General features: G+C 33.8%; 2 protein-coding genes across 5 annotated transcripts in view; both read left to right on the forward strand.

The window, feature by feature from the left end:
- Nucleotides 1–249: 249 nt before the first annotated feature.
- Nup133 (nuclear pore complex protein Nup133) lies at nucleotides 250–5,315 on the forward strand. The gene is made up of 13 exons (XM_066402800.1): nucleotides 250–445; nucleotides 500–618; nucleotides 674–919; nucleotides 978–1,264; nucleotides 1,322–1,606; nucleotides 1,747–1,990; nucleotides 2,046–2,302; nucleotides 2,360–3,100; nucleotides 3,159–3,357; nucleotides 3,460–3,658; nucleotides 4,291–4,502; nucleotides 4,557–4,822; nucleotides 4,882–5,315. The coding sequence occupies exons 1-13, from the start codon at nucleotides 348–350 to the stop codon at nucleotides 5,131–5,133; spliced, it is 3,405 nt and encodes a 1,134-aa protein (XP_066258897.1). The 5' UTR covers nucleotides 250–347; the 3' UTR covers nucleotides 5,134–5,315.
- Nucleotides 5,316–6,645: 1,330 nt separating this feature from the next.
- The window catches only part of cnc (cap-n-collar), a 53,346-nt gene continuing 32,643 nt past the window's right edge, over nucleotides 6,646–27,348 (forward strand). The window contains exon 1 of one of the 4 annotated variants that reach the window (XM_066402745.1): nucleotides 6,646–6,738. In XM_066402745.1, the coding sequence (XP_066258842.1) occupies nucleotides 6,682–6,738 (57 nt within the window). In that variant the 5' untranslated portion in view covers nucleotides 6,646–6,681. Of the gene's footprint in view, nucleotides 6,739–7,023; nucleotides 7,945–15,729; nucleotides 15,872–16,786; nucleotides 16,973–27,348 lie in introns of those variants that run through there. The other 3 variants (XM_066402744.1, XM_066402747.1, XM_066402746.1) reach the window with 3 other exon arrangements.

Here is a 27,348-nt window from a genome sequence, read left to right on the forward strand (position 1 = left end):
AAATATAACATAAATAGCAATAATTTAGTAATATATGACTGTTTTATTTTTGTTACACACAAAATGTTGTTCAGTAATAATAAATCTGAAAAATTTCTGGTCCACAACACGTTAGAACAAAAAGTGAATGAAAAAGAGCAGGATGAGTACCAAAGGAATCACAAAAACACTATTTATGAAATGTCTGCTGTTTGTTATTACATTGTCAAAACGGTCAATCAATACAAAAAGTGAGGTTGTGGGTGCGAAATTTCAGTTTTTAATTTTAGCGGTTTTCGCTTACTTTTCAGTACAAAGTTAAATTTTAGTATATTAATTGCAACTTCACCCAAAAACAACATATTGAAATGGATAAAAAAACTGTGGTATTGTTTAACAATTCGTCCTATTCATCCCTCGCCACGACCCCTAGTAAAATATCATTAACTAGAGGCCTCAATGATTCGTAACTATCTCTTAAATTTACTTATACCACAAAAGTATTTTACTTCAATTTCAGACGACAGAACTTAAAACCATCTTCAGTAAATATTGTGCTCAAATCCTCTGGTAACGTAGTTGAGCGATGTGGCTTACCAACCCCAGTTCTAGTTGAGGAAGCCTTTTCATTCACTGATAGTAATTACTTTATGAATCTATTATTACTACTTAAATCCACTTACCTTTTCTACAGGGAATATAATAATCAGTGCTAGAATTGCTGACTGTGGCTATGCCTGGGTTGTTTGTGGCAGAAATTTGTTAATATGGCAGTTTCAACCCTCTCCTCAAAATGGCAATTCCTCCATGCAGCTCAAATTCCCTGTTTGCCATCAGTTAAAATTACCTCATAGTGATCTTGCTCATCGTGCTGAATTAATTTCTGTCTTTGTAAACAAGACATCTCCTCATCCATCATGTGTTGCTGTATCACCTTCAGGTAGTATCTACCTTAAAATCAGTTTCATAGGTACATTCAAATGTTAACCTTTGCTAAGGTATGGTACGGTACTGGCCTGACATCACTCATGGCCATTGCTCAGTGGACGAAAATCTGGAACTTAATGGTGAAGAGTGTGACAGCCTTATTGATGCTGGAAGCCTTGGCTGCATACTTGTCACAACTACCTGTACAGTTGTTTTAATTCAATACAAGCAAGGAAATTACGGACATCAACTCCAATGCCGCACATTAAAGACTCAAGGAAGTTGGTTGGGAGGAATCAGCAGGAGAGTATCATCAATTTTTTTTGGTCCAATGTCTAGTGATCATGGAAATGAAACTGTGAGCTCAGCCAAGCCATATAACTTTAAGTACTTAATAAAAGTTAATGTATTATAGAGAATAATAAGATTATTGGCAATACCAGGCATACAGCAGAACTATAGTATTTATGTGTTAGCTGGTTTGAACTTGCAAAAATGGTCATTGACAGATCAAGTACCAGAGCAGTTGAGATGGTCTGCAGACGTATCTAGACTAGTCAAAGACTCTTTTAGAAGTCATATATCACATTGGGAACTTTGTGATCCTGCAGATATTGATGCATGGATTTTAGATATGCAACCAGATCGTGAGGGGGTTTTAATGTTATGCGCTGCAGTTAATCAGCATATGGCTCCTCAGGTAGGTAGTAAATAATAATTTGAATTGCTTTAGAGGGTTACATAGTTTTTTTTATATTTCTCTCACATTTATATTTATAACCATACCCTCACCTTTGAACTCAAGAATAAAAATACTTTTACGACCTTTTTACTTTCCAGGTGTACTATGGTATGATCTCATTTGCAGTAAATATTCCTAATCCCCCAACGCAACCAAGAGACTTTTTGTTATTAAAAATGATGGGTCTATACACAGATAATAACTCAGGAGAGGTCTTAAACTATAAATTCATTCTTTGTGCAAATAATGCTTACGTCTATAGTAATAAGTCTATAACAGTCATTAAGCCCCAAGAGGATCCAGACCGACTCGAATTTCTTCACCCGTCAGATCGAATTTTTAGTGAGTTTTTATGGTGAACTAGATAGCTTAAAAATAAAAATCCTTTCAATGTTAGGTGGGTGTGCATGTTCCAATTGGCCTATATTTTTCTCGCGACAACACGGCCTTATAGCAATAACCGGGAATGAAATTGAAGCTACCTTAGGTTTTGGAACCTCTTCAGTTATAAGAGAAAACAGTTTTTCTGAACAAACTCAGTCAGCTACCAATCTATCAGTCTATCATCTTGATCCCATAGAAATATTTGAAGCTCACAGGGATACTGATGGTCAGCTTAAAGCTGCTTTTATATTTCATGCTAAAAGTCAACTGGTGAGTGTAATACTCAGTGGGTTTTTAGATTTTAGATTCACAAATATGTAATTTTAGGCTGAGGCCTATGACGTGGTTAACAAACTGTTCCCTGCAAACGCACCAGCTTTACCAGCATTTGACAGTCCCTTAGATATTGCGGTGGTGAAGATAGGAAATGATATTCTAGATGATATTCCTACTGGAGACCCCCGTTGGACACAAAAAGGGAGTTCTGGTCAAGGCATTGGGAGTTCTCGTTCTATGCTTGTTATTCGGCAGTTACAAGACAAACAACAAGCATTTAATTTATACATAAACTTCCTTAAAGAATCTGGGCTATGGAAAAAATTAACTGGTCTACGAATAAGGAATAGCCATATGGCGACCATCCACGTACTATCAGAGTTAGCAGAGAAAATTGTTGCGTCAATAGCAATGAAAAAACTGCCGACCAGTACAGTATATGAAGATACACTTGAAAGGGCTGTTAGGACTTACGCGACTCCAACCGGCGATGGCCTTTCAAACCACGACATATTTTTCCGAGAAGTTACTCGCATACATGAAGGGTTTTCATGCCTTTCAAAAATCTGTGAAGATTCGTCCCACTCCGCAGCAGAACCTGCGGACGTAATTAGAGTTGTTCACGATGGAAATAGTATTGTCCTCGCAGTTTTGAGTTCGGTTCTTAAATATCGAAAACTGTCAAGTGATATTTTTAGTTTAAATGATATTTCGAGAAATATGAATTTGCAATATTGTCCCTGGACTGTTGCGGCTGGACCTGAAGGTGTCATGGATGCCCTTATGCTTCAGGTTAATTGATGTCATTTGTTAGAGAAAGGAAAAGTTTTTACATTACTAATTTATTTAGCATACTCTCACCGTAAATTATGGCCTAAAAGTAGTAGGAGATAAAGAAGTTAGGCAAACTCTACTAAACGATTTTGTGATGTTGGCAGATATAATTTTAGACGGAAGAAAGATGCATTTATCCACGGTTAAGTCCTCAAGATACAAATCTTTGTTCAAGCAGTATTGTACTGACAGAAATAAACTTATCAAACCTTTAAGTAAGTTAACGATGGGTTTGCATTTGGGTTCAATTTACGGAAGTTATTTTAGAAACAGACCTGAGTTGCTTATTTACAGCTCAATTATTATTAATTTTTTAGTGGAACTAAATGCCCAAGAAGAAGCCTTAATGTTAGCGGAAAAATATTTAGATTATGAAATTCTTGTAACAATTTGCGAAGGAAACAATGATGAAGAACGATTGAACGAATATATGAGGAGATTTAAAGATACTGGATTTTCCGAGTTTGTTTATAGTTGGTACATGAAAGAAGGAAAACAAGCAAAGCTCTTAAATCGGTATAACTTACTGACACAATTATACAGGATGTTTGGTAACTCGATACATTTCTTTAAGGGAGTGATAGAGCATGAGGTAAGAACTAAATTTAACCCAACTTACCTTAGTATCAAAGTCGATAATAATAAAGATATAGGGTGTCAAAATTGAAAAAATAAATCATATTTTCTTTAATATCTTCCGATTTTGTCCAGCTTATTTTGTAAAATTGTATATCCGGGGGTTTTTTGGAATGAGAAAAAAAAGGTATACTTTATTGAAGTCGCTAGAAGCAACATTTTCCGAAAAAAACGCACCTAAAGCTAATTATGTAAAAATATAATAATTTCTGCATTTATTGAATTTGTTACTTCTAGCAACTTCAATAAAATATACTTTTTTTCTCATTCTTAAAATCCCCCGGATACACAATTTTGCAAAATTAGCTTGAAGAAATCTCAAGATACTAAAGAAAATATAATTTATTTTTTCAACTTTGATACCCTGTATCTTTGTTATTATCGACTTTGGTACTAAGGTAAGTTGGGTTAAATTTAGTCCTTCCCTCATGCTCTATCACTCCCTTAAAGGAATATATTGAGTTACCAAACACCTTGTACATTCTAAGAATACTAGAATATTTTCTCTGTAGGTATTGCAAAAGTGAGGAGCACCTGCCAGAAGGCCGAGAAAGACTTAGCCGATTTTTAACAGCCTATCCTTCATTAAGCTGGATTCAAAATATTTGTGATAAAGACTTTTCATCTGCTTCTGAGGTTCTACGACAATTAGGAGAAAATGAGACCGAGTGTGTGATGACACAGAAATCAATGTATAGCCTCAGCAAATTGGCGAAGCTGGCTGGTAAGAGACTAGATTTATCTGTGTAATTTTCATTGTATTACAAGTGATTTCTAGGTCCAGATGCCAGTGATAGTGACGACCATATAGAAGATATAAATAAAAAGTTGCAGTTAATCGAATTTCAAGAACAAATCCCGGACTATGTTTTACAGCAACAAGGATTTGACGCTTCTAAACCTAAAGTATTAATCCCGTGGCAGATAGTGTCTCTGTATATTAATACACATTATGTGGATGCTAAAGAACTGGAATTCAGAAAAGCTTTGGATGTAATTTCTTTTATTGAAGATGACAATGAGAGAGCGGAACTTACTCTACAGGTACATACGAGTAATTTCATCAAGATTTTTTTAAATGCAACTTTTCTAATTCTGTTTAGGTTTGGCGAGCTGCATTATTAAGAGATACTTGGAATTTTCCTAACTTGGATAATCCGCTGGACTGTCTTCGAGAAACTCTTTTCTTTAAATTGGTGGATATTTCTGTATATCTTGGATTTGACCCTATTGATATTTTACCACCTCTTGATGAGTTACTCGATGATCCATCCTTAGATGATCTTCTCCAGAACATAAATTTCCGGACGCTGGTGAAAACAGGTTATGAATATATTCGGACACAAATGCCGTAATTTTGCTTTTACTTATATCTTTATACCTCGAAAAGCTCAAAAGTGCCATTTTGAACTGTATAGATTTATCAGGTTTGATACTGAAGAATTAAATTATTTTCAATCTTATTACCACGATTGTTTCTCCTTAACGGATGAATTACTGAAAGGATAGAAGTGATTTCTACTCTAAGGGTGACAGTAGTAAATCAGGCTTTGGCCTGTATTAACTAATTTACTCTTAAAGTTTGTTGTTTGATTTTTGAGTGATTTTCGATTAATTTTTCTATTTTAAAGATTTTGTACTATGTAGCGACTTAGTTTTCCAAATATAGTTTTGTAATAAAGAAAAAAATCTGTTTCGTTGTATTTCGCAATCAAATTAATGTGGATAGTATTTATTGTCAAAAATTTACGTCAACTATGGCCAAAAGCTGTAAAAACGAACAATATTAAATTGAAGTTGCTAATTTTCTGACAGCAAAACTTGGACTGATGTGACAATGAGTGCTTAAAAAACCTGTATGTATATATAGATATAAGCAAATTTATCAACAATAGGAATATTGTATGTTTGCGTTTTTAAAACTTTTGTGCTACATAATATAAATCTCTTTAATTCGCCAAACTCCTATTGACATCACGATAAAAACCATTCTAATCATTAATATTGAAACAAACATTTCTCAATTTTTGGCACGTTGATACGATAGGTTTGTGTTTGCTAGAAAAAAAAATAAAGGACCAACGTTATCGCGTATCGGGTCTTGGACTTTTAAGATCGCCAAAAAGTGAGTGACGTAAGTTGAATGTTAGTGTTTCATAGTATGAATAGTTCCCTAAATTGGGGAGTGTAGTATAAGTTCTACTATGGATGTTGGTATAATTAAATGGTCACTGAAGAAATGAAAAGCGAAGTGGAGGGAGCTGCAAAAAATGTTAGTCTAAATATACAGGGTGATTCACTAATAGATGTCGCTAAAGAATATGTTCCTTCATGCCTTAATTCCAATTTTTTTGGTGGCCTTAGTAGGTTTACACTGGCTCTGAGATGATAACTCTGGAAAAAAATCGCTAATTTGTGAAAAAATGGTGAAGTATAAATCACTATTTATTAATGTATACGTATGGTCAAAACAAGAGGGCCACGTGGTTCCACTTAGCTAGTAGTGTAGTATCACCCCAGTTAACGGTATAATAGGCATACGTAAAATGATCCGCTGAATCCAAAAATATAGGGCGACCATTTAAAAATTATAAGTTAGTGTTACGTAAACTTATTGCTCAAATAATAATTATTCCTTTTACTTTTTCAGAGAAATTGAATTACCTTCACACAGTCGAAACATTTTGCAATTAAAATAACTTAAGGGGCAAAGGACAACCAAGTACTATTGTTTTAAACGAAATGGAATAAAACAATTCCAGTGACGTTCTCATACTATATACTATGCTACCGTGTAAACGTAATGTTCACATTCCGCCAATTTTTGAATTGAATTCCTTTTTACTTTTAACCATGTAAAACTTTTAGAGCAATTTATATAGATACCAGTACTTAAAGGAAAAATGGACTCGGATGTAATTTATCACAATATGAAGTCACTCATCAAAGTAGAACCTCAGGTAATAACTTTCATTGTTACACAGGTGTAGGTACCGATCCGAACGCATATTGGTTTTGTTATGTACTGTTGTGTAATGTTGTGTTTTAATCATTTAATTAGATATCTCTAAATATTAATTAATATGCGCATTGAATTAGATTGATGCACATCCTTGGAATAAATATTATTTTTGGGAAAAATTAAAAATTCTCTGAAATCGTTGCGCACAAAAGAAAATCAACAATACCGCGTGTGTTTACCCCTCTACCCACCAAAGGTTGGTAAGTGTATTCGCATTGCGCACCGCAATATGCGATTGTGAAACTGTCTGACTCGTACGTAGCATTTCATTTGGTGAATTTATTTATATTCTCACTTGTGGTTACGATCCAACGTGCAAGATAAAAACACTAATTACTTATTAGTGCTGTGTGTCCATTTCCAATTGACTCTAAGGAGATTTTTAACTAAAAAGACTGTTTTTTTGAGTGAAATAACCTAAGATTTGCCGGTTTTTGACCTGTCATCCTATTTAAAAAGATCAGCTGATCCCGATTCGTGTTTGTTTACTACGACGGAGAATAGATATTCCCTACATGTTTAGGTAGAATTTCTCCAAAATACCTTATGAAACATCCTACAAAACGATGATTAATAAACGAAGAACCAGACAACTAGTTCCCTAGTGCACCAACCAAAGTGTTTAACTTTACTATAGCTATAAAAACTGTGTTGTGATCTCCCAGTTTCAATAACAAAAACAGTGAAAATGTTGTGCATTAAAAAAGTGTACAGAGACGAGCTTTTGCAGCTTGCCCTAATTATAAGCCTTCTAAGAGTAAACCAAGATTCAGTATTTGACCATGATATCCTGAATGGCTTTAATGACTTTGATTTGAGCAATGGAACCACTTGGAGGAGTTCCTCACCAGCAATCCTAAGAAGCCACTATGTGAATCCAAAGAGCCTTGATTCAGTGTTACTGAACTATGAGAGAGAACTGTTTGCGGATTTAAATTCACTTGGTAGGTACAATCGAGGGAATTTCAGACACCCAGATGTGCATGCCTATTTGCTGAACATCGAACGTAATGCAGCTGGGGCTCCATTGAACAATGGAGATTCCTTAGCAGCACCAGTCGAAAACGCTACGACCCATGACCTTCCTGATGTACTGACACCACCAAGTAGTGAAGTTTCTGATAGCCTTGAACTTACTCAAGAGGTAAGTTAATTTTTTTATTTAAGAACAATTTCTTTCCGAAAAATTTGCCATAACTATGTGTGGTTACTTGTTTGATACTTGGATTTAAATAAGTGGGATCTTGTTAGATTTGGAATGATTATGAGGCAGGTCTATATACTCCACCAGAATATTATTTTATGAGCAACCACAAATAAAATTGGTGATTTCCCTGTATGCACAAGTACACATAAATATCTAATAAGTAAAATAGGTATGCTCCAAGATCCATATTGGAAGCTCAGCTTTGAAACATCCTCAATAGTATAATGAGAATGTGGTTTTATTCAAGTTTGTTTTAAATCCTGCCCAGTATTTTTTGATGGGTTACGAGTCATTTATCAGCGTAGGCTAACGACTTTGCTATGGTGTATTATTCAAGTGAAATCTAGCTTTCAGATTTGTTCTACTAGTGGGTTTTTACTTTTTGACTGTTTGCAGATTACTCGTTTCTAATATATTAAACTCTGTATGTTTAGCCGTCTCCATGGAACTTATCACCCAAATCAATATATATCTAATTCTAAAAATGTCCATAAAAACACCTGACCTGAAAACCAAATATCTGTAAATAGTTAACACGTTTCATTTGCAGAAAACCTTGACTGAGGCATTGCCAAAATGAAGGTTAACGTCCTCTATTTTTGTAGGTACGTTTTTCGTTTCACTCTTAAATTTACACCAATTACTTTATGTCTATTTCTATAAAAGTACTTCAATTTCATGTGTTCAGCATATATTTTTTAATGTTTTGACCTTGAGTACCTGCAATTCTATTAAATGCTGGTAATCCAAAGTCCAAATTTGTGCCTGTACATAACCCACCGAAATTTGAATATTATTTATATGCAGTTATATGACCATTTTATTGATTTTTTGAGTAACCAAATTTTCCATTAATTTATATCATTCGAATAAAAATAGTAGTTAAATGAAGTGCTTCGTCAAGCAATAATTTTTGCCGTTTGGGGTGACTAAAAAGCCATCACTAAAAAACAAGGTTGTGCCACTGACCTATAGCTGGTCATAGTATTTTAAGTGCAAAAACCACCATGCTGGCATAAGCCCAAATGGAAATTAAATAAATTTAGATTTTTTCTTTGAAGTATGGATGTCAACATTCGAAATTGTTTCACTGCTCAACGTCCTTTTAATTATATTTTGCATGGCCTAAAGTATTTGGCTAAGGACCTTGATACAAGGACAAGCATGACGCGGATTATTAATTGCACCAGAGAAATTCTTGAGAGAGCAATACCATTGATTTCGGTTGATTAACAAGTTAAATCGACCCGAATCAATAGTATTGTAGGGATAGCTGCGCTTTTTAAAAAAATAGGAAACCATATATTCACTTTCAATATCACGTACTGAGCAATCGTCCTTGCGAATTTCAAAAATGGGCATCAGTGACCAGACGTTAACATCGAACATATGGCCGCCTATATTCTTGATTCTTTGACTTGGTGCCAATGTAAAAAAATTAAATTTATTTTTATTTTGAGTTTAATGTGTGTTCAACTGCACTCAAATAACCAAGATCATATTTTTAAACCGTTGGGAACACAAAAAGCAACCTCGATTATCAAAAATAACTGCAATAATTGGGATTTATGGGGCCTGAGTGGCCTCAATTTCTTAGATGCAATGTATGGAGTTGCATCTTTCATCCAGTTTCTTTGTTTTTATTTCATCATATTTGCTTTATTTAGCTGTTGCCACATTTGCCTCAATACGTTAATCAGATCTTGACCTGATTTTGTGTGTAGGTTTATCAATAATTTTATTAACACTATTAAAAGTTATTCAGGCTTATGTTAGATAATAGGAGATATAACGACAGATACATATTTCATTAAATGTGTATATCATTGTAAATTTATATGATAAAATCCATAGATATTGCTACGCACTATAACTATTCTGCATACTGTGATGTGCTTGAAATTTAATCGTTTTATTTCAAAACAATACCCGCAGAATGAGGGTGGGCCCTAATGATATGGTTTAACAAAGTTTTAAACAGTGAACAGGTTAATGACTTAGTAAAATGGTTACTGATAATAAATTATCTCAAAATTTAGTTGCCGAGACAACAAAGACTTTAGCAATGAAATTTTGCAATTTGTGATGGGTATATGATATTTGTTTATAAATAGCGTTACTGCACTAAGAAAGTAATTGGTCAGGTAGCACTGCTTGTAATGTAACATGGACATTTATGACTTCTCATTTCCACCAGTGTTTCCTTACCTCTACTTTGAAGAATTTTAATTGTGAGATCATAACTCTAACCAAATTTGACTCAAATATTACCTAAACAGTTTTTCTATCGGTCGGAGATATATAAGCACTGGTATATTCATCTGTTTTTTCCTAATGATGGGTCTATAATTAGAAACCTTAATGTTCGGAAATTTTTATTCATATCTTCCAATTCATTAACAATATGTTTTGCAATATGTAACGTTTTTTTCTGGGATGAAACCGTAACACTTACATGTTATTATAGATATGCGTTTAATAAGATGATGCGGCATGATTTAAATTACTAGTTTTGCTGACTCAGGGTAATCATTGTTTCGTGTTTCCTATAATAACATACAACTCAAGGGTTTTAAGCATTAGATAACAGACGAATATCCTAATTTATATAAATTAGGATAGTTCGATAAGAAATATTAACTTTAAAGTATTTCTTTGATCGTAGTTTGTCATTTCCAATAAATCGAAAAAGTAATTTAATTCGAAAATAATCTGCTTTGTAATTATTATTTACGTCAACAATTCTTAAAGAATCCTGTATGTAATATTAGGATAGAACCATATTTTCCCCTTGATTATAAGGTTTTTCTAAAACACTTCAAAAGTCAGTAGTTGCATTGTGCAGAACGAAAGGAAATTTATGGTTTCAAATAACTACAATGTGCCAAACTCAATACACGCCCCTGATATAAGCAAAAATATTATTTCAAGGAATGATATTTGTTCCTCAGACATTGAGTGGGTATTAAGGTCGGGCAAAACTCTAGTTTGATGAACCTGCGGCAAAAACCTCACAAAAAATTTTTATTTATTTTTGAAATAAATTTAGAAGTTCAGGTTCAGATCGATGCAATCGGCAACACCCATATACTGCAAACTTGAGATAAATCCTTGCGAACCTCATATACGTTTTTCAGGTCAGTTGCATCAATTTTACGCAGTCTGCCTCTATATGGTTAGGTGAACGATGATTCATTAGTTGAGTTGGATATATTGTTCTACTGAAACATAAAGCCAATGGTAATTTGGTTTAAAACCGTATAAGGAATTGTAAATGAACTTTAGAAATCTGCCAAGTAAATATATGTAACTACTTTAGATAGTTCTTAATGAGAAAAAACTACGAACTAACCAAAAAGCAAAGCAAAATCAATATTTACTTTTAATCAAAAAGCCAAAATTTATCTTCGAGCCAAAAATAGCATTCGCGTCTATGTATATAACCATGTGGCCAACAACATTGTCTCAACCTGGCAAATGAGTTCATAATGCTATACACCTCACACGTGTATATTGACTGTTTCCAATTCACCTTTGCTTCGAGTTGGTATATCCAATAATTTATGCTAATTATTGCGTAGGTCATACTTGTTATAGAAACTATAGCGACAACCATAACGAACTGCGATCCAAATAAACAAAAATATATTTTACAAAGACATGGTTTAGAAACATTGAAATGCACATCTTTGTCTAAAAGTCGAGTACTTGCCAAATTAATTTATTGTAGACTTACATGTGCACATATAAAAATATTATAAGTTAAATCAGAAAGGGATAATCGTGAACAATGATAAGACTTCAATTTGTACAATGAACAATAATCTATATCTCTGGCTTAATATTAGCTAGTATGTTTAAGCAGTATGGAGGTTATAGATGTTATTGATATGTTTGAATCATAGGCACTACACTTACTTAGTCATGTGTTTCTAGTAAATTTAATTACCTGTATTTTTACAAGATAATTAATATTATGAATACAGAGCGTATGCATCTATTGAGATACACGATATACACACGATTAAATTGAAATTTCAAACCTATACAGATTGTTCTGAAATGTAAAAATAATGAGTGCTACTATTTGATAAATACCTGGCTGTTTGCTATATATACAATCGACTATTCAAATTTACATCTTCAAGGGAGTTTATTGTAAAATATCCCTTCAAGCAATGCGATGTTCTAGAAGATCGCCCAGGCAGCCACAGTAGATTATAAAGAAATAAATAAGATGTATGCTCTGACTAATAACAATTAACAGTTACTCACCGAGACCCCATCCTGCGTCTTGCCTCAATCTCAAACAATCTTTAGCATCTTTTTCAGTCATCAATTAATTAAACCGGTATTTGTTTCTTCCATCTATGATAGATATTTAAAATATCTGAAATGCTTAAAATGGGATTGTGTCGACACAGCACAAAGACCTCACTGGCCCAAGTCGCGTCACGTCACGTCATTATTATTCAATCTACTAAGGTACATGTCCACGAAAGTGCAATCCACGAAGACATATGACCACAGAGGTCTATTGAATAATTTCCATAGACCTCTGTGGTCTATTGAATAATTTCTATAGACCTCTGTGGTATATGGAATAATTTTCATAGACCTCTGTGGTCTATTGAATAATTTCTATAGACCTCTGTGGTATATGGAATAATTTTCATAGACCTCTGGTCTATGGAAATGGTGGATTAATTCCATAAACTATGAAGGTTCAATCCACAGAGGTATATGATGATGTAAGTGAATGCTATCTTATTATGTTATTACACTCACTTTTACATGAAATGCACCATCCAGTTATAATAATAATTAAGTCTCGTAATTTTGGCAAAATAATGCTTCATAATAGAGTATCACATGATCAGACTTTTAGTTAAAAGATACAACATTTGATAATTAAAAAATTAATAATGAGTGATATCGCCTCGTACGGCAATGCAAGCACGTACTCTTCGCGGTATGCTTTGCAACAAATGATCAATATCTTTCTGGGGTATTTCATTCCATGCTACCTCAAGATGATGTCGTAGGTCATCCACATTGTTTGGAAGCCTCGGTAAATTTCGAAAACGGCGACTCATCATATCTCAAAGATGTTCGATGGGCGATAGATCCGGTGACCGTGCAGGCCAAGGCAGTATTTCCAATTGTGCTTCTTCCAGGTATCGTCAAGTAATGTTCGCACTATATGGTCTTGCATTATCCTGTTGGAAAATGCCATTTGGTAAAGTTTGCATGAAAGGTACTAATACTGGCCTCAGAACATTGTTAATGTAGCGACGTGCGTTTAGGGTGCCTGGAACGAACACAAGAGAAGATCTTCGACCAACACATATCGCACCCCATACCATAACACTAGGTGTTAAAGCTGTGTGGCGCCTTTCAGAAAATTGCAAATTTCTTCTTTCACCTGAGTATAGTCTGACTCTTCTACGACCATCATTGATCCATAAACAAAACCGCGATTCGTCACTGAAGACGATATTGTTCCACTCATGATTCCAATCAATTCGTTCTTGACACCAGGCCAATCTGGAAGCTTGGTGTTGGGCGGTTAGTAGCAGTCGTAGATTTAGGCGGTATGAATGCAGGTCAAAAGATAAAATTCTTCTGTAAACTGTTGCCATCGACACCCGACGATTTAGAGCTCCCATCCAATCTACTGCAACAGACATTGTTGTTTGAAATCGATCACCAATGGCCATCCGTCTAAGAAGTCGATCTTCACGTGCGTTGCTGCTACGGGGAGGACGTTCAGCTGGACGATGTCGCTGAATCCTTTCTTCAGACCACGAAGACCATATTCTCGCAATCGTGGTGTGGTTCCGATTCATTCTTCGGACAACCTCACGAAAAGAAAGTCCACCCTCCTTCATGCCGATAATTTGCCCTCTATCGAAATCCGAAATGTGAGAAAAATTTCGACGCTGTCTCACTGGGGGGTATTTTGAGATGTCTTGTTCACAGTTCAACAACAAAATAAACTGATATTTCCATGTAAATATTATTTTATTTATTTACAATTGAATAAAAAATCTAATAGGTCGATGACAAAAAAACCACTAGCATTCTTTCTTTTTTACTGAAAGTCTGATCATTTGATACTCTATTATGAAGCATTATTTTGCCAAAATTACAAGACTTAATTATTATTATTATTGAATGGTGTATTTCATGTGAAAGTGAGTGTATATTAATTTTTATTATTATTAATTATATATATATATGATATATATTATATATATTATTAATATTAATTATATTATATTATCTTATTATATTATTATGTATTATTAGTGTCCCTACTGTGGACCGTCTTTTTCCCGTTTACCTACTTCTTCAATTTTGTTTCCGGTGTCTCTTTATGGGGCCATGAATTATTTATTTCCACGAAAAATTGACCATGCCATTCATGTTATATTTGTTTTTAAAATTCATAACGGCTCTCAAAACGCAATTTTATATTAAATCTACTGGGTGGTACTTTTTTGAGGTTCTGGGGGGAACTAACCATTTATATTTAGGTATATCCTCAAATTTGCCTCGGTTCAGGTTAGAAATAGGTGCTTATTTGCGTTCCTGTCTTGTGTTTCCTCGTATCTGTTTTTAAGTTGTTCGCAAATTATGAGGTAAGCATTATGTTATTTCTATTCATTTCGCTCAAATCGTACATGATTAAAGTGCAGCTACAAAAAAGTGGGCCACCCTGTACAATTCTGTCAAAAAAATAAGTCGTGCTAGAAAATCCTGTTCTCTGGATTTCTTGCATATCCACAACAAAATAGGAGAAATTCAGTCTCACTGTTTGGTGCCAATTAAAACTGACCTTACCAACCAAAACTATTTTTTTTATGAATCAAAACTCTTTTAAGTTCAAGTTCAAGAAATCGCTTAGCAGTTTATAGCGCCGAAACCTAAAATAAGCCGATGAGTAAATAAACGAACAAAGGCAGAATGAGAAATCGTATGAAGTGAAATAGGAAGTTAAAAATAGGAATAGGAAACGTTTTATCCATTGAGTGCGTTTCACGTTTTCCTGCTTTATGAAACTTTATTAATATTGTGCATTAGTTGAGATTTGAGTTCGCATAATCATTTGGTTAAAACAAGAAGTTGGTTTGTGGCAAACATTATATCCTAAATTAAGAATCTAGTAATGGTAGAACAAATAATGAAACGACTTTCGATTTTAAAATTGCACTTGCATTTTATTTGCTTCTTTCAACATGTGTCTTGGCAAACATGATCCTTTATTAGACGCCATGTGCTTTTAAGAGTCGATAGAATTTATCTAAAAGGTTTCTATGTTTAATGCCAAAACTGTTTATTGTCAAAGAGTTTCAATTAAAAATTGATCAGTATATTAAGTATAAATGTTGCGATATTAAAATTTAATGAACTAAGCGCCATCTATCGGTGTGCGGATGAAGCGGTCCATAGCCTGCCTAACGACTTAGATCTTACAAATCGCTACAGTTGCACGTTGTCCGTTCCAAATCTAGATGGCGCCATAACGGAAAATTTTACATTTGCGTGTATTCCGCACTAAGAGTTTGAAGTCGTTGCCTTGGTTACGTGTGGGCCGGAAGATTATGCATGCAAAGATTTATTTATTTTTGAATAAAAGCAAAACGAGTTTCTAATTATGTTTATTTATTCAATTTTAAGTACATAACTATGAAGCAGGTCTCGGCCTGAATTTGAATCGTAATATTAAGACTAACTTTTATGAAAGTGTCCGAATTGCTTTAAATTTATACTGTGGGCTAACTTTTGTGTTAAATTTACTGATTGTAGTTATTATTGTTTTAATCTAATCAATCGGTCTTGCTGATTGGAAGTTGTATGTGTAAGTAGGATTCGAAGATACTAACGTGTATATTCTTTTAATAAGACGTTTATGCGAAAGGCTTGCCGGACACCTTGAGAATTAATAATTTGCATACACATATCTAAGGCTGATATATAATATATAATAATAAGGACTTTACTATTTGACCTTTTGAAATACAGATTTCTATACTATATACTATTTAGCATTTTGATTTAAGCTGTTTTGTAATAAAGATTTAGAGTATTAGATCTGCTTTAGGAACTTGCACCATGCAATTTTCGAAGGATATATTAATAGGTCACCAGCACACAACACGTGTTATTTTTTTGTTTATTAAAAAAAGATATGGCAAAGCTCATTTCACAAAGATATACTTGACATAAATGAAAATGAGTCTATATATTCTGGAAAAGTTGCTAATTATTTCTCTAAATAAAAAATCGTACACGTTTTTATCATTTTGCTGTGTTGCTGAACTCGTGTTAATTCAAGATTAGAATAACAAATATATTTTTTTGAAATTATAGTGTCGTAAAAAAATTTTGATTTTTGGATGATAATTCTGGAGATTACATCTTGAAAGTGATTAAAGTCAAAAGTGTGTAAGTTGCTATTCCTATTCACGTGGTTATTATTGTCACGACAGAATGCTCGCACCAATAATACACGCCATTCATGTGATTAATAAAATATAGGGGGATTGATACATTAAATAAGCATTGACGTCAGATATCATCTTGACTCACACCCGCGGCGCTCTCTACAATCTCGCGCCTGATTTGAAATTGCTGTAGCGCTTCACCAGAATTTCCAACACACAAGTATTCACATTTTGTAAAAGTATTTCAGTCCGATCATTACATACAAACGATAATTACTTGTATCCAACTCGCGTGGTTCTAAATGGTAAACGTACCTAAAGCATTATTATTACAAAGTCAAGGATTTGTTATAGTGTACTAATAAACATACGACAGCGCTTCCTAGCGTTGTGTTTTTCAGTTTTATCAAGCTGTTGATTATTACTGGTACTGTCTGGTGCGGCTACAGCCTCGTTGAGGTGATCAATTTTGTGTTTTTGTGATGAGTTTGTGATTGGATTAACCTGTTTCCGTGGTAAGTGGAAAATTTGAAATGCACATACTATGTCACCGGTGACGTAAGACCATTTAACCAACCTTGTATCATGAGCGCCTGCTTGTTCTTTGTATACAAGCGATTTCTCCTTAATGCTGCGCACAGAGTACTTTTTATTTCTTTTTGTTATCAATTTTTCTTACATTTTATCAGGAGTCATGATATTTAGACCTGTTAGGTCTTTTAATCTTCAAGCGATAACAAACAACAGCATGATTTATTCAGTAAAAAATTATTGCGTAATTTGTTGAAATTTTATTATTCAGGCTAATAACTGTGTTGATAATTATTATGTGGATAGCAGATTCTCCTAAATTTTGATTTTTTCATTAAACATTCTATATATTTCGGAACTAACCTGAACTAATCTCAGTTTTAGGCAGCGTACTTAACTAAGTTGCACACAACATGAAAAAATGTTTATTATTTGTGCCGCATTGAGTTAAACTAGAGTTCCTCGTTCCGACATTGGTGCCATTTGATTAGGGAAAAACATCGAAAATGACTATAAATAAAAAAAGATCACAAAAAAATGTCTACCACGAGTAGAGTAAAACGGAGGGGCTCTTTCCGTTCCCTACTTCACCTTCTTTCATCCCTTTTTCTCTTTACATAACAGCTCGTATTTTTCATGACTGAGACTATCTTATCTCATTCAGGAGTCGGAAGTTCCTTCTGGAGGAGAAAGGCGGCCTCAAAAAAACTGTGTCTAAGAGATGTCCTTATAAAGTGGTATGAGGATCCCATTCTCACATTGCAGTTTTGTAGAACGAGTTGTTCTCCATTCCCAAAGAATGTCGGTTTAGTTTGCAATAACCTGTGAAGACTCCAATTCACTACCCCGATGTATTAGCAATTTGTTCTTAGTATAGCCATGGTGCCTTAGATATGTTCAGGTCAGACAAGTTTGCCTTTGTTGTTTTCCATGCCCATGTATTCAAAACACGGACGACATACCTTTATTAAACCCTGAACTTTGGGAAACTCACCTGGTGAAATCATCTTAGTCACATGATTGATGAGCGTCTGTGGTCTCGACAGTAAAAAAACCATTCAGAGCAGATGAAAACATTTTTCGAAACTCAAGATTTTTTCTAGAATATACACCATCGCTCGTAACTATTTAATTCGTTTATAAATACATAGTGTTTAAATTCCATTAAGTCCGCGCCACTGCGTAATGAGTGTTATGTACTTTTACTTTGGTTACTGTACCACTTACAATTTTTTTATCTATAACCTTGTTACGGTTTAAAGTGCAAGCCGCAGTCAGGTTTTTGCGACTTTTAAGCAATTTCCACTCTTTTCACAAAATCGGCCAAAATTAATGGAAACAATAATTTTCTCGATTCCAAGACAATTTTTTATGTCCAAGCTGTGCGAGTCCAACCATTATAGTGAATATGAACAATTTCTTTTAGAAATTGAGACACGTACTGCGTAATACCACATTTATCTCACAAGACTATTTGCTATTATTAGATGATTATACCATTTATATCATAGTATCTTCATAATATCTATTATCATCTATCTATCTTCATCTATCTAGATTCTATAACAATTACCTCCCCACGTGTACTTTTTGTAATAATATGTTTATGAGCTATGAATACGGATATGTAATTCCCGGTATGATTGTTTGATGAGAGATCAAGGCTTGTAGTACTGGAATTTTCTACTTTTTGAACACGAGTACTCGTATAATAATGCGATTTTTTCATCGTTGGTTTATTTTAAGGTATGATTAATAATGGAGACAAATAGGGTATTTTATCTTTGAGGAATTTTGATTGTAAGTTTCATCCCATGTTCATGTTACATAGTAGATACTTAATGCAAGTATTTCTTTAATATTCATCGAAATTTCAAGTTATTTGTCAATTAAACACCAATGAATTCTTTTGTATAACAATTATCCAACCTTGACACGACTTAGTAACCACAATGTAAGTTAACATGTATTTTTGGTTGCCTATAAATGAAGACCTCTCGGGCAATAATGTAAAGAGATGGTAAGCTTATACGAGGGCAGGAACAAAAATGTACTCTTCAAGATGAAACGGATTTTGGTGCAATATAATTTTCTTATTTCTTGACTGGGCATCCTAGATTAGGCATAATAGGAAGGAGTTTTGATCTAAATTTTCTTGAAAATACAGTTATTTTGACTTGTCTAACACTAGTTGAATATTTTCATCAATACGGAAACACTAGTTAACGAATTTCTGTGTAACCAGAGGTTTTTCCTTTGAAAAAAGGAACTCTTTTATAACACAAAACTTGATTAGTGCATATTTTTCCCGATTTATTCTCAATAAACATAATATGTACACAGCAATGAATGATTGAATTGCGGTAACGGTTTAAACTGGCTATCAAGAAAAGGATGACAGCAACCGGCCTACATGGTTAGATCTAGATAAAACTACAAACCATTGTGATGCGGTATCATTGACATATCGAGTATTTTTTAAATAATACGAGACATGACAGTAATATTAATAGTATCGAACAGTCGACCTATGTTGTGCTAAGGTGGTCTACGTCCATAACAAAAAGACCGACAATGTCCGAAGTGTCTTTACATCATTTGTCATTGGGTCTTCTGGCCACCCCATAACTTGAAAAAGTCATTTGTCAAAGAGCAATTGTTTCCTTATCCTTAATCGTCTGACCGCAGTTTACTACGTCTTTACACCCCTTTACCAGAAACGTTTTTACCTGTAGGCACCTTTATGTTGCTTTCCGGAATGTGTCTTTTCGTTTTCTTATAATTGTCACTTTCAACTGACAGACAAAGGAGTTTAATTACTCTTTTTCTATAGTAATCATTATTATTAAAAAATACGTTTTTCTGACAGTATGGTGAATGTATTTAATTTCATAAATCATTAGTCAACTCAAGGCAAGTGTAACTAGTTTGATAAACTCATTTTAATCACAGTACTTACGCAAATTTAAATAGAACATTGAACTCGTAGATAACAATTTTGTTTTATAAAAATAATTTTTATTGATTTGTAGTTAGGTAAGCAGCTACCCTTATCGTTATAACGACGAAAATAAGGTGGCTGTTTTACTGTTCGCAATTCCTACAATTTGCTTAATCCCAGTGCTAATAGTATTCTTATCTTTCGGCGTTTTTGATGCTTAATCATGAAATAAAATATAATTATGGTTAATTAAGTTCTAAGTAGGATAATGAACTTCCATTCCGTTTTTTTTTGTCAAAGAGATTAATTATTTACTATCAATTTTTATTTACAGTAAGATATCTGAAAGTCAATAGAACAAACTAGACAGAGTACAATTCCAGGCGGTCCGAGTTATTACTGAGTGTATGAAAAGTACACCGTTCTGTGCTCTGCTTACAGAGACAGGAGAGATACCGTTATATCTGAGGAGAATATGGCTGTGCACCGGATTGCCTTGAAGAATTTTTATTGATTTTAATGAAGAATTAGCTACTTGCCTATATGAATTTTTGAGACATTCAGATGTTTTACTGAACCACTAACTATTTCCACTAATATCAAAATTGGGAAAAATCATGGTAAATCACTGAAAACGTCGATGTTGAGTTGTGGAATACTGCAAAAACCTCAATGCATCTATTTTTACTCACATAGTTCTTAAAATGCTTGACTTCTTGGAAAAATCACTATTATCTACTCTTGATTTTGGGCTGGAAATCTCGATTTTGTGTTAGAACACAAATTGATGATTGTAGATGTTTTCAACTAGAAATAAATCTGAATTGGGAATCGTGAATATCAATAGTAAAACAGGTAAGTATGTAAATACCTGCTATCCCATATATAGTCTTATTATGTCTGATTTAAATATTTTCTAGTCAAATCTATTTATTAATGCAACAAGAAATTAGTTCAAAACCACCTCGCAAAGAGTAAGTATTTACATACCTAAAATGGCATTTCAGAATCCACTCGCATCTCTGCAGGTAAACTATATAACGAGTTTCCGATACGCTAATCTGTTAAACCGGTCATTTGCTATTGGTGAAGCGCTGAAATTCCGAAGATTTCGATTTGCCAACTTCGAGAAATAAGACAAATCGTTTTGAGTATAATTAATTGAAACTATATTTCCTTTTAAGATGAAATTGAACAGAGAGGTTGTACATATATCCATTCTTGTCGTTAATATTTCTCATCTTCAACAGAGACGGATCAAACATTACTTGACTTTAATAGATTTTTTCATGAATGTGATCATCTTTTGGTTTAGAGTAATCGCCGATGGCACCAAGTAGGTGTTATGCTTTTGGAATCACCATATCGAGATCAAAATAGCGCGTATTCGAAGTCTTAGATTTTCGATTCAAGATAGCCACGAGACTAGTGTCACATAAACGTGATTCCGACAACGTCAGACGCCATAAGATTCCATGCCCACGAATAACCAGTTTTCTTTTGATTGACCAGCTCAAAATGATAATACAAAATGGTCTCTAGAACTGCACACATAAATGTGTGTATATGCACTGTACATAAACGTACAACTTCGACAGTCAAAGTGTCAAAGAGTGTCAAAGACCATATTGACCAGTCTGTGTTGAGAGCGATTATTGACAATTAACGTTTGTTATGTCGCTATGCTTAATGACGACTGTTGACACATTGATGGAAAGAGATGTGGCTTAGGAGGATGTTCAACTTGTCGTGAACAGTCGATTTGGGTCCGGTTCTGTGTTGTCGAAACCCGGATGAAGGCATGGGGCCGGAGCCTGGAGGTCAGCAAAGGCAGACGGCAACACATGAAGCGTGACTGTTGGAAAAAGAAACGCCGACATAATCAGCCCCGACCAATCAGCGAGCGGCTTTCAACAGCGCGATCTCCATGGGGCACGACGGGGCCCCGCTTTAAAACGAACGATCCGACACAGTGGTGGCGTAGCTTCAAATTCAATGTTCTTATATGATACTCGTAGAAGTAATGGAAACAGATATATGTATGTTCAAAGATGCTGAAGGAATGGAAAAAGGGAAGTTGCGTAATATGGCGAAAAGTTTCACTCTTACGGTTTGAAAAAGAAAAAAATTGACATAGATTCCAAGGCATTGATCATAAGAGTAGCTAAATGAGCCAAAAAGGATTTCGCCTAAATCTGATATTACAAAGTTAAAACAATGGAGAATCTCTTATCTATGCGATATTGAAAAACGTAATTCATACTAGGGCTGTATTAGTTGTACATGTTTTAATATGTTCATTACATTTCAGTGACATATGTCATGTAAATAAACGTGATAGAGGACGATTAGTATACTAAATTTTGAAAATAACGACAATTTACGAACAAATTTAAAAACAATAAACTACTTTTTACGTTATTCCGTTAAATTGTTATATTCTAAATGCAAATTTATAACACTGATTTTAACTGGAATTTGGAATTTCGTAATGAATGGAGTTATGATTTTATTTTTCCAAATTGATAGATAATTTACCGGTCAAATATTTGGACAAATTAAATATTTTTTTTGGTAAAGCATTTTATATCCATGAGCAAAACGAGATCAGCAAGTGTTATTTTGGTCTGGTCCAGTGAAAAAACGTGATATTCTACACATTTTTCAAAAAAGTATTTTTTGTTGACAGTTTTGATTAGCACTGATTACTTTCTTTTTTTTCAAGATTGCCGTATCAAATAATGATTAATAAGCTAAAGAGATATAAAGAACTGGCTTCATTTTGCATGTCTTTCAAGTCCGTTGCTAGGGACTATAAATTAACAAGATAAGTCCACTCATTCGATGTTAATTTATAGTAACATGCATCTTACAGCGAGATGTAACACTTTTTGCAGTGTAAAATGTGCACTCGACAATCTTGAGGTAATTAGTGATTTGTTCTATTTTGTAGTGGTATTGATTATGCAAAATGAATTCTTGTGTTGTACCTATATATACAGATTGCGTGCCAATGTATCTAGCACCACCGACATCGTTACGTTTCTATATAAAATAAAAGATGGTGGGTTTGATAAATTACTTTATTATGCAGATTTTCAACGTTTCTCGCCATAGGTTAGAAACAAAGGAATGTTTAAACCAATTTTGATCCGGCCATTTTAATGTAAATTGGTTTCTTAATTGACTTCTGTTATACAGTCAACTTGTAAATGTTATTCACACTATTTACGTGCGAAATCGAGGAATAATTAACATCTTGACGTTTGCATCAAACAGCGACCGACCTTTTTCTGTGTTTAAATTAAGTCATTATAAATAAAATTTCCGTCCAACATGTAAGATCTATAGTAAATACCAACTCTTTGAACACCAAAACCGTATCTAAAAGCATCCTCCCCTTGAAATATTGATAATTGAGTTATAGAAATATATGGCCTAACCGGAAAGAGAATACAACCCTGTATTATTGGGTGTATGGGGCCCGTATGTATTTTTATTTGTGTGGAGTATCGTGGAGACAGATGATAAATGATAGTTCTTAATAGGAATCCAGATCTCGTCTGAATTGCTTTATCGACCGTCTTCATTGGATAAAAGCCGAAGCGGTACCCTATTTTACTTTAATCAACTGAAAGATCCATTATTTTTAGTAACGGTGGTGATGGGAATCGTTTCAGCTCAGGAACCCCCCACCCATCTCTTAAATACTTTCGTATTTAAGAGATGTGATTTCGTATTGTTCTGACGGTGGGTTCGTTCACTATGGCCAACTGATGAGCTCTTACACTAACCAAGATTTAGTATGAAAATGATTCTGAATAAACCTTAAGTTTTTCTATCGACCTTGTTTTTAATATTTTACATAAAACGAAAAAAAAATGTTTTTAATTATAACAAAATGTTGAAAGTTATTATATTTATTAGTTTTCGTTACAGTGCGAGTGTCACTAATTTAGGTTGTTAAATAATTAAAAAAATGCATTCATAACGACTTTTTTATAAATCAGTTTCATGTGTTATGTTATACAAGAATTGTTAATTGGCGATTCTAAAAATTGGAATTTTGAAATTTTCAAAGTAAAAATAGTAACTTTGTTCCTACAAATCGTATATGTACATATATTGATGCCTAATTTCCAATTCTGGTGTCATTAGAAGCGAAATCTATTGCAAATAGATCATCAAGTAAAATATCTTATTGCTTTTGCCGGTTGGAAGAAAATGGCGACCGAATTTGCTATGTCATAATATAACAATAAATATCAACTTAGGTCAGGTTAGAAGTGAGACAACACTAAGCCACTGAATCTCCAACTTTCTAAAGAGTAATAATTTGCTGTCAATATCTCAGTTTAAGTGTAGAAAAAAATATCTTTAGAAAACAAACTATTGACTACATCATTAAAGGCTTTCGACTGCACATCACACCCGATTCTACTAAGAAAACTACTAAAACAATTCAGTATACAAAGACACTCTATGAAAAATCGAATATTAGGCTTCACACATTTGAATGGTTCATTGTGCAACAAATTTATATTTGAAGGCAGAGACAAGTACTCTCGAATTTATTGTTACACGTGCGACCCTCATAGAACTCATCGTCTTTCTCGGTATCACTTTGGATGGCAGGATCGACTGGAAAGCTGGCAGGAGCGAAAACTTTTTAAATTGTATTATCTCCATCAATAAGGAAAAGTCAACTTACCCTCGTTTTTCTTAATATTTCAACCATTTTTAGTCGATTTTAACAAGTGTCTTTAGAAGTTATTATTTGGACAACCCTGTAGAGCCCGGATATCTGGATGATTGACTTGAAACATGCAATTTATTGCATGTGCAACATTGACACTCATGCAAATATTAATTAATCTGAGCAACTGCATAAGTCTATATGCAAATGCTGTCCAGATCTAATTCCTGTGGTATGCCCACTTCAAATAATAATAACTATAGAGCTTAGAACAAATTTTCTGTGGGCTTGACATCATATAAGAGAATGATTTTGCAACTTAGACAAATTTTAATGTCATCATGACAATTTTGGGGTACACCATTATGGGCCTGAACCTTCCGTAAACCTTTTAGTCGTCTCCGAAAATGTTAGTTGGCCACACCGTGAGTTTAGTGTTTCCGAAAACAAAAATGCATCCAATGCAATTATCGCAGTGTTTTCGTGCAATAATCGATTGTTATGTAAGATTAGTGCCTTTTATAGAACTTCGAATCATGCAAGGTACGTACTCAAGTTAATAAGTTTGGTATTTACATTATAATGGTGTTGTCAACTTTTGACGTGCACATTTTTTATTTTACGTGGTTTATCTAAATTAACCTGCGCTGTTGGATAACTTTAGACTGTTAGTTTATTTCTATTTTGTTTATCAGACCTGGAGATCGTGCCCGTAAGTAAAGAAAGCTGGTGCAACTATATGAATCTAAAGTGTATGTACAATTTTTCAGTCGATATCGGTAACGAAGTCACGAACGGCCCTATTATAACTGTCTCTGATCGCTGCGTTTTGATAACGAATAAAACTTATTGAAATTCGTTTTTAATAATAAAAATAGTAATTTTCAGTTCCATTGTTCTTGGCGATGCTATTCCAGAACCAAACAGACATGTAATAGCCGTACCAAAACAATTATTTTTACCCGGTTTTACTTCGTATTGTGATCCATGATTGAATAAACTTTTTCAAGAAACTCTGTATATTTTGACATTGTACTTTGTTTATAATAGGACAAACAAACCTATGAAGTGTAAAAAGCTGTGGTTACTTCCTTTTAACATTCGTTAGACCATTACGTTAATCCATTCTAAAAACTTTTTCTGGTCTGGCTAAGGACGGAAATTTGCTTTTTCCTTTTTTTATTAGAACTATTGAAAAGTGTTCAGATTTTTTGAGCATTCAAGTTCATAGGAGAAAGTCATCGAAGTATGCATTTTTTATTCGGTGATTTTTTCCGTTTTCAGTTTTAAGCTTGATTGCCACGGAAAACATGGTAATGATGTTTTTTTCCTATGAAATAATTTGTTGCAAGAAATTACTCTTGAAACAATATTGGCGTTCGGCATGGTAATTGTACAAAGCCTTGTTCTTTACCCTTCACTGACTCGGACAATACCTGCGAATGTGTTTATGTGACTTCAGGTCTAATCTAGAATATATCCATTATTATCTCTATTAATATTACTCTAGCCACCCCTTTTGGCGATCTCAAAAGAAGCTATTTTCATCTAATAAATATGCATCACCAAAAAACTCACGCAACGTGAATAGTTTACCGCTTAAAACAAGTATTAATTAAGAATGGCGTTTCCTTTTTTTAAATGATTAATGGATATATGCATGTGATTTAACATTTACTCGGGCAGGTCTATATGGTTGATAGATGAAAGAAGGCGTAGAGAACAAAACAACTCCTACTTTTCCATTATGGTTAGTATACGTATAAAATTAAAGCTCTGCGTGAGTTATATCATGAGCTAATAACAAAAAAAAGAAACTAAAAACCTATCAAAGGTATAGCCGGCATTAACGTGCATACTTGGCGAGAACAGTGGTGTACCTTAAAAATTGAAAGAATGTCACTATAAAAGTATTTCACTATAATCGTAATTATCTTTCGCAAAATCAAAACAGGTGAATCACCTTATATATCACTGTTCAAAGTTGGAATTATTTGAAAGACCAGTGGTATTTTAGAACACTTTTTTGATCATGTTCCGTTGATTTTTGAACCTCCACTAATGTTGTATTTACGAAAAACAACGAGTATTACTGTAGTTAGTGCGTAGAAAATGATTTTCCTTTAATTCTGATATTCTTAATTTCAACTATTGGGCTTACCCCATCTTGAAATTTTTAAAGTGCTAGTGCGCGGAATTACGCTTCAAATTTTGAAATTTTGATAGATTATGAAACTCACCAAAAAGCTCATTTGTAATGTAAACCGTGAATTAAATAATTTAAGTCGTGTCACTTCCAATTACTTTTGTCCTTCATTAGATTCGGGGAAGAATTGTGCAATACTGTATCAAAGACTGGCATGTGGTGATAACAGATGATACAATGCATCAGTTGCAATTAACTAATGGACCTGTGTATTAATGGCGGCTTTTAATAATCGTCTCAATGTTACAAAAGTTAGAGTGGAGATTATTAATCCCTCTAAAAAAATCATGAACTTATAAAATTATTGACGTTCCAACTTTGGAAATTAAAAAATTACTTTAGTTATTCCAAATTTGTTCATCTATCTAATATCGAGAATTCTTAGTGTTAAACATGAAAGTCATGGTAAATGACAACACATCACGTGAAACTCTAAACGCGGCCTGCTAAACTAATCGAATTTGCAAGATTCTACATTAGTGATAATCATTAATAGGAACCGTTAATCTGCATCTAT

Source organism: Euwallacea similis, chromosome 27, assembly GCF_039881205.1.
Source record: "Euwallacea similis isolate ESF13 chromosome 27, ESF131.1, whole genome shotgun sequence".
Lineage (NCBI taxonomy): Eukaryota > Metazoa > Arthropoda > Insecta > Coleoptera > Curculionidae > Euwallacea > Euwallacea similis.